The sequence below is a fragment of the Pediculus humanus genome, genomic scaffold (assembly GCF_000006295.1).
Source record: "Pediculus humanus corporis 1103172107866 genomic scaffold, whole genome shotgun sequence".
NCBI classification, from domain to species: domain Eukaryota; kingdom Metazoa; phylum Arthropoda; class Insecta; order Psocodea; family Pediculidae; genus Pediculus; species Pediculus humanus.
The window spans coordinates 477,915-486,736 of NW_002987445.1; the positions used below are offsets into that span (position 1 = coordinate 477,915).

The following is an 8,822-nucleotide window of genomic DNA, read 5'->3' on the forward strand; positions in this document are numbered from 1 at the left end:
TATTTTTTTACAACGGGTAATATTTCGTTATAAATATTTTATTTTTTAATAAAGTTTTTCTTATTATTATTTTGATTTTTTTTTTGAGGAGGAGGTGTAAGGGGAAAGGAGGCAGTAGAGGATAGTATGAATTATAACCCATTAGTATTGTTATTATTATTATTATTATTACGACGATTGCAATCGTCAATCAATTTTTGTCGTTTAAAAAACGTCATAAATGTAAATTTAAAAAAAAAACATTTGCCGTTTTAATTAATTAATTTATTTTTTTTTTCGAGAGAAAGCAGACGACAGTATCGATAATGTTTTCGCGTATCAATCTCGTCCTCGTCGTCTCGAATTAAATTTCAAAACGATTTATCGAGAAAAAAAAGAAAAAAATTTATTTTATTTATTTAAATCGAGTTTTTTTTTTTTTAAACAAATTCAAAAAATAAATCTCGAAATACTTTATTTTGTTGTTGTTGTTGTTGTTGTAATATCGAAATTCGATAAATCTTTTCTTTTTTTTTCTTTTCTTTTATTATTTTATATATAATATGTATATATATTTACATAGATACTATTTCGTTTGTTTGTTTGTTTGTTTTTGTTGTACGAGTAAATAATTTTAATTATAACTTTTTACTCACAAATAAAAAAATGGTGTCTGTTGTTGCTGTTGTTCGAAGTTTACCATCATGGCGTTATAAAAAAAAATTACTCGTCGATGTATCGCTTTAAAAAAAACATTCTTATCAGATTTTTATAACGTAACTGAAAATGTTTTTGTTTTTTCTGGAATATTTTGGAAGTTTCACGCGGGAAACGTTTTTAAATTTTCCAAAAATTCGCTCCTTTTTTTTTTTGAAAATGTTTGTGGTGGTGCGGTGGCTTACTACAAACGCTTTCATGAAAATTGAAATTTTCATTTCCGGCCATTTTAATTTTTTCTACTTATTGCGGTGGATTTTTTTTTTTTAAATTGTCGAACGCTTGCCTTAATTCACGTTAAACACGTTATCATTATTATTATTATTATTATTATTATTATTATTTTAAAGTCGGAAAACGTTTGGAGGGAATTTTTTTATTTCGTTTAAAAAGAAAATTTTTTATGCAAAAATAAATAAATGAAAATAATAATAAAATAAGAAGAATAAGAAGAGGAAAAGACGGAAAAGCAGAAGAAATAGGAGAAAAAAAAGCAGAAGAAAAAAATAAAAGCGTAGGGCATATAGCGTGTAGAATATTATAGAGTTAAAAAAAGAAAAAATAAATTTCTGAAGAGATCACGTTTTTTTTTTTCTTCTGCTTTATTCTTTCGATATATAAAATAGATTTTTATTCTTATTCTTCTTATTATTATTTTTCTTTTTCTTTTGTTTCATTTTTCTTTTCTTTTTATTCTCGTAGTAGTATCGTTATTATTATTATTATCATTATTATTTTCCTTATCTGAACAAAAACAAAAATTTTCTTTTTTTACTATGATTAGATAGTAATAAATTCTTTACGATTTCGACATTGTTTAAACAAAAACATCTTCAATATAACGGTTAAAAAAATTGCCGACGGAAATATAAATTATACTTTTCTTTCTTTTTTTGTTCCCCTTTTTATTTCACTTTCTCTCACTCTTTTTCTCTTTCTCTCTCTCTCTTCTTATTATTATCAACTGGAAAATTTAACGAAGAGAAAAACGAAAAAATTTACGTGAGAACAACAAGAAATTAACTTTAAAAATTTTTTTTTTTTTTTTTTTTTTTACGATCTAAATAAATAAATAAATTTCTTCTTCTTCTTCTTCTGCTTCTTTCTTTTCTTCTTCTTCTTCTTTTAATATTTAAATTATTCGAGATTCGATTAACGATTATCGATTATCGATATGATTAATATTATATCGATTAAAAATCTCTTCGTTTTTTTTTTTTTTTTTTTTTTTTTTAAATTATACCCATAAAATTTTTAGGTAATTTTCGATTACGTACATTATTATTATTATTATTATTTTTCAATAAATTTCTGTCACGGTTTTGTTACTTTAATAACTTCTTAATAATAATAATAATAATAATAATAATAATAATAATAATAATAATAATAATAATTACTGAAGTAAAATAATTTTTTAAAAGCTTTGAGTCAATGACAAGAAGATGAAAGAAACACACACACATTATAAATACATTTTATTTTTATTTTTTTAAAATAAATTTACACGTAGAAAGAAGTTGATGATGATGATGATGATGAAAGTGGAGGAGAAAGTCAAAGAGAGAGAGAGATAGAGGGAGGAGGGAAAGGGGTAAAAAGAGACGGAGAAAGGGATAAGAATAGAGAAAAAGAGTGAGTGAGTGAGGGATAGGGAAAGAGGAACAGAGTGACACAGAAACGGAGAGGGAGAGAGGGAGGGATAGGGATAGGGAAAGAGAGAGAAAGAAGAAGAACATTAAATTGTAATTTTATGCAAAACTCATATAAAAAAGAAAGAAAGAAAATGAAAAGAATATACACATATATATATATATATATATAGAAAAATGGTAGCAGATTTAAACAAAGCCAACTTCGTACATATACATACGTATTCAAAGAGGTGGAATCATTTATTTAACTTTTATCTTTTTACTTTTTTTTTATGTGTGTGAATACAACAAACAACAAACAACAAAAAAAAAAGAAAGAAAGAAAGAGAAAAAAAAATATAAGGTTGAATTTACGCGTTGTAGTAGTAATAGTTGTTGTTGTTGTAATCATCGAACCATTTAAAAAAAAGATATGATTTAATTTAATTTTTTTTTTTTTAAATGGTGGATGGAGGGGATATTATCGTCTTGGTGGTGATGGTGGTGGGAGTGATAGTGGTTGTTATACGTAAGGCGAAGAATAAAAAGAAAAAAAAATGAGTGGAAAACCCACTTCATCTTGAGTAATTTGGATTCATTCCAAAACATTATTGTTGACGGTTTACTGGAATTTTCTTTTTTTTTTTTTACCTCATTTTTAAACGCTTATTACGTTTTTTTTTCCTCCATTTTTTTTTTTCTTAAAAGGGAAATTTAATTTCGATTTACCTTTTTTTTTTTACGTCATTTAAAAAAAAAAATTTTACTCTCGTTTCCGGGAAGAAAAATAAAAAAAAAAAATTTTTTTGAATTTTCGTCGATTGTAATTTAAAGAGTTTGAGCGGAAAATTTATTAATTAAATATCAGATTTTTAGCAGTCGAAAAATTTTATTTATTCTAACGATTATTATTATTTAAATTCGTTTGAATGTGTGTAAAATAAAAATGGTAAAATTTTTTTTTTTTTTAAAGTTTTTAAAACTTTTTTTTTTATTTTATTTTCTACTTCAACTTTTTTTTTTTCTTTCCCTCGGGATCCTCAAAGTAAAGTTTTTTTTTTTTTTTAACTTTTAAGGTGTCTAGAGGTTAGAATGAAACCAATATTGATTGATTTTCCCTAGTAGTTATTCTAAAATGATTTTCCTTTTGGTTAAAAAAAAATTTTTTTTTTCTTTTTTCTCCGACTAAATCCTAATTCGAATGAAAAAAAAAAACGCTGAAAAAAAAAAGAAATTGAAAAGTGAAATTCCGGGGAGCTTTAGGAAGAAAATTGGAACGAGTGAGAATAAGAAGAAAAAAAAAAAAGAAAAAAAAGTTGATGAAAAGAAAACCGTAAAAAAAAAAAAAAACAGAAAAAAAACGAATTTTTTCTTTTTTTTTTTTTTATTATTAAAAAGAAAAAGAAAAAAAAATTTGTAAGATTTCCAAAAAAAAAAATAAAAAAAAAAATAAAATCATGCGGAAAAATAAGTTGAAACGTTTTATTTATGAACCTTTCGTGTTTTTCTTATTTGAAAACTTTTCATTTTCATTTTCTTTCCTCTACCCCCCCCCCACCAGAATCCCTTCCTTTTCCTTTCCTTTTTTTTCCTTTTCATTCGGATCGGATATTAAATAAAAGCAGTTTTTATTACGGTAAAAAAAATTTAATTCAAAAATCAAAACCTTACTCTTTTTTCCCCTTCCCCCTTCCCCCTTTCCCCCCACGAATAATAATAATAATATTTATTATTATTTAAAAAATACCTTTAAGTTTTTTTTTTGAAATTTAATGAATCACCTCTGGAAAGTAAAAAAAAAAAAAAATTAATTAAAAAAAATATAAGAAAAACTACTCGTAATGATAATAATAATAATCATTATTATTATCATCGTATTAAAAATATTTTAATTATGAAAGTACTCGTGCTATTTAATTTTTTTTAATTTTTTTTTTTTTATTCGTTCGTACAAAAAAAAAAAATTTTTTTTCTTTTGTTGCGAAACATTTATTATTATTATTATCATTATTATTTTAAACTTATATTATTTCCTCTTTTGACCTTTTGCTGCGTATATTATTATTCATCTTTTATTATTATTATAATTAATTAATTTTTTTTAAAAATTACTTTGTTATACTTATTGCCTTTTTTTTAATAATTCGAGGGGTAAACGTGACATTTTTTTTTTTAAAGAATGATGACGTAATTGAAAAATTTTCAGGTGTCTTGGATACGTCACAGAGACATACACATATTAACGGTTGGTGTTTACACGTATACGAGCGATCAAAGATTCATGGCGACGCATCACAAGGACAACGACGAATGGACGTTACAAATAAAATTTGCACAAAAACGTGACGCCGGAGTTTACGAATGTCAGATCAGCACTCAACCGGTCAGATCGTATTTTGTTAATTTAAACGTCGTTGGTGAGTACCGTTCGTTATTTGCGATTCAAAGACGTATTAAGGAAAAAAAATTTTTAATTTAATTTTATTAATACAACTCGCTACAATCAATTTCAATGATTAACGATAATAATATAACATGGCATTAGGAAGAAAAAAAAGGTTTTTTTAATCGTAGTTAATTTTCGTTTTTATCCGAGGGTAAAAAGAGAGAGAAAGAGAGAGAGAGAGAGAGTGGGAAAACTTTTTCTTTTTTAAATGATTTTATTTTCCAGATAAAATACCTGAAACATTTGAAAAAGGTAATCGCGTTATAAATCAAGGAGGACAATGGTTTAATGACGACATTGATAACGATATTTACCATCTCATGGTTCAAGATAGGCATTACAATTATCAAGGTCATTTACCTTTTGGAAAATCTTTTTTTTTCTTTTTTTTATCAACGACTAACTTTTTTTTTTTTTTAAAAAAATATTTAACATAAAAAATAATTTTTTGCACTAATTAATTAATTAAAAAATAAAAAATCATCGAATATCGATGATAAGAATTTTACTTCCGCCGTTAAAAACGACGTTTCCGGTTGCAAAAAAAAAAAAAAAACGAAAATTAAACGGGTAATTTAACGGTTTAAGAAAAGCAATTAAGTTTTCAAAATAAAAACGTTTAAATGATTTTTCTCGTTAAAAATGTTTTTTTTTTTTTTTTAACGAAAATTCGAGAGAGAGAGAGAGAGTGAGAGAATGAGTGAGAGGGAAAGAGAAAAATGAAAATTTAAAAAAAAAATACATTTAATGAAGGGGCCATTATTTAAATTGAAAGGTTTAACGGTTTTTAGATTAAACCTCGAAAGGTCAAAAAAAAAAAATAATAGGAGTTGCTTCTTTTCTTTTTTCCTTTTTTAAATTTTTACTTGGTAGATTTAAAAATTCTTGCTTACAATGGAAAAAAGGAAAGGAAAGGAAAGCAAAGGAAAGTAAAGGAAAATCCATTGGGAAAATTATTATTGTTAAGTCAAGCGTGAATATATATATATGCTTATTTAACAATCGATACTAACTAATATGAAATATTATTTGAATAATTTTCCCGAAAAAAAAAATTTAATCATCATTATTATCATCATCGTCATTGTTATCATCATCATCATCATCATCATCATCACTACAAATATACTACTGTTTAAAAAAAAAAAACAAAAACAAGATGGAGTCGTGATTTTTTTTTGTTGTAAAAACAAAGAATAAAAAAATTTCTAGAGAAAAAAAAGAAAAAATCTAATAATAATAATAATAATTTTAATACTTTTACTTTTCGATTTTTTTCCTCCTCCTCCTTCTCCCCCCCTTCTCCTCAAGTTTATTAAAAACGTGATCGGCTTTATAAAGTATGAATTTAAAAAAAAATAATAATAATATTGAATTTGATTTTTTTTTTTTTTCGTTGTTGGAATAAAATTTAACAGTTTTCTTTTGTTTGTTTGTTTGTTTGTTTGTTTGTTCTTTCGTTCGTTCGTTCGTTTAATTTAATTTTTTTTTTGTTTTGTTTTGTTATGTTTAACAGTACCGACGGCATCGATTTTGGGTGGTCCCGATCTTCACGTCGACAGGGGAAGCACAATTAATTTAACATGCACAATTAAATATTCACCGAAACCTCCTGCTTTTATATTTTGGTATCATCACGACGAAGTGATAAGCTACGATTCCAGTAGAGGAGGGGTTAGTGTTATCACGGAAAAGGGTGAAATAACGACAAGTTATTTGTTAATACAAAATGCCGAGTTGTCTGATTCTGGAAAATATTCCTGCAGTCCTTCCAATGCTGATGTTGCGAGCGTTCGCGTGCACGTACTCAACGGTTTGTATACATAACCTTTTAATTAAAACATTCTTTTTTTTTTTTTAATTAAATTCAAAAACTTTTTTTTTATCATTTTGCGGATTTTTATTTAAATAATTACCCCCCTCCCCCTTCCCTTCACCACTTCCTCCTCCATTTTCCACAAATCATTTCAAACTATATAATAAAGACGTTAAACGATGATAACGATTAAAAAAATTCAACCGGTTTTAAAAGTGATTTTTCCGGCCCTTATTATTATTATTATCACTTTAAATTTTTAACCCTTTCCTAATGATAATAATAATAATAATAATATTATTTATTTACTACTTAATCACGCGATGTATAAAAATAACTTTGATGAATCGCATCGAGCCTTTAAAAATTTATTTATATATATAAAATATTTCGTTTATTTTTAGTTTTATTAAACAAACAGCAACAACCGTGACAATAACGACAAACAACCGTGTTTTTTTTTCTTATTTAACCCCCGTAATAATAATTTTATGTAAAAAAAAAAATAGTAGCCTTCAGAATTTAGAATTTTTATAAAAAAAATGTGTGTAAAGTTTGTTATTTGTAGTATCAAGAGGTATAGTAGTAGTAGGTATTGCGGTTCGTTCATTTTAAGATCTCATTAGTGTGTATAAATATTTATAAGGTTGAGGAGAAAAGTTGAGACTAATGTGAATATAAAATACAACCAAACCTAAACTTTCAAAATTTTACTTTGAATTTAAGTTTTAAACTTTTAAATTAAAAAACACAAACACACACAGACACACACACACACACACACATAAACATGATATTTTTGTTTTGTTTCGTTTGATTTTAAAATTACAGAGAAAGAGAGAGAGAGAGAAAAGGTTTGCACCTGAAAAGAAAAAGAAATTTTTTAAAAATTCTCTTCTTCCCCTTTCCTTCCCTCCAATATTTCGTCATAACAATTATTAATTAAAAAAAAAAACTTTTTATTTATTTTTATTTTATTTTTTATATTCTACTTTCTTTTGTTGTTGTTTTGTTTTTTAATGCCACGTGCGTTAAAACCACGTAATAAAAAAAAGAAAGGAAATTCATATTAAAATTATATATATTATATTTTTTTTTTTTGAAAAAAAAAAACGTTTTTATGTATCCGAACGTGCGTGAGAGAGACTATAAAAAAAAAAAAAATAGAAAATAAATAAATAAATTTATTTATTATTATTGTTATTATTTTTTCAGTTTTCAAGAGCGTCGTTTACGTTTTTTTCTATTTTTTTTATATACATATAACGACCATTTATAGTAAAAATGAATAAGAGAGAGAAAGAGAGAGAGAGAGGAGATTGTGTTCAAATTTAAAGAAAAAATTATTACTAAAGTGACGTATAATTTAAGACGTTTGACCGTTAGGAAAAAAAATTTTTTTTTTAATTTAAAACAACAACAACAAACAACAGTTTTGTGTTTGTCGTAATTTTTTAAAATTTTGTGTTTGTTACAGGCGAAAGACCGGCAGCTATGCAAACGGGTTCTGCAGGGTTATCAAATAGTTCATTTAATATCTTAGTTTTATTATTTGTTGTTTTTTTTTATTCTCCGATGGATAACGTTACCTACTCTTCAACAATCGTTTACAGATAATGAGAATATTTTTGCGACGAAAACAAATCATCATTATTATTATTATTACTATTATTATTATTATTATTATTATTATTATTTCTTTATTTTTTTTAAACGTTTTCTGAACGCACTCATTGTTGACAAAAAAAAACAAATGTATATATATATATTTATAAAAAGTAGACGATAATATTTATATAAATAATAATAATAATACGAACGATATATATATATATATATATATATATATATATATATATATTGTAATAATAATAATAATAAATAACAATGATAAATAATAATAATAATGATAAATTTGTTTTTTATAAATATATATAAATAAAAATTGTAAAATGAATGATATAGATTTAAATAAAAATTAAATAATGATAATGATAATTTTCCGTTATTTTTAAATTAATAAATAAATTATGTATATGTATATGTATATAAGAAAAGTAATAAAAATTACCCGAGTAATAAAAAGTGTTAAAAAATATGGTGAAGCAAACCTGTGATAAGGTCGAGAGTTCGGTTTTGTAATTAATTAAAAAAAAAAAACGATTCGTATTAAATAAATAATTTATTAATAATAGATCTTATTAAATATATATATATATACATAATGATA

The 8,822-nt window shown here is 24.5% G+C and overlaps 1 protein-coding gene across 1 annotated transcript in view; it reads left to right on the forward strand.

Moving 5' to 3' along the window:
* Phum_PHUM385160 (uncharacterized protein) overlaps window positions 1–8,209 on the forward strand; it is a gene marked incomplete at both ends in the record, with an annotated part of 16,086 nt that extends 7,877 nt beyond the window's left edge. Inside the window, 3 exons of the mRNA XM_002428434.1 lie at window positions 4,537–4,780; window positions 6,293–6,589; window positions 8,070–8,209. Of these exons, the coding sequence (XP_002428479.1) occupies window positions 4,537–4,780; window positions 6,293–6,589; window positions 8,070–8,209 (681 nt within the window). The remainder of the gene's footprint in view (window positions 1–4,536; window positions 4,781–6,292; window positions 6,590–8,069) is intronic.
* Between the last annotated feature and the right edge of the window lie 613 nt (window positions 8,210–8,822).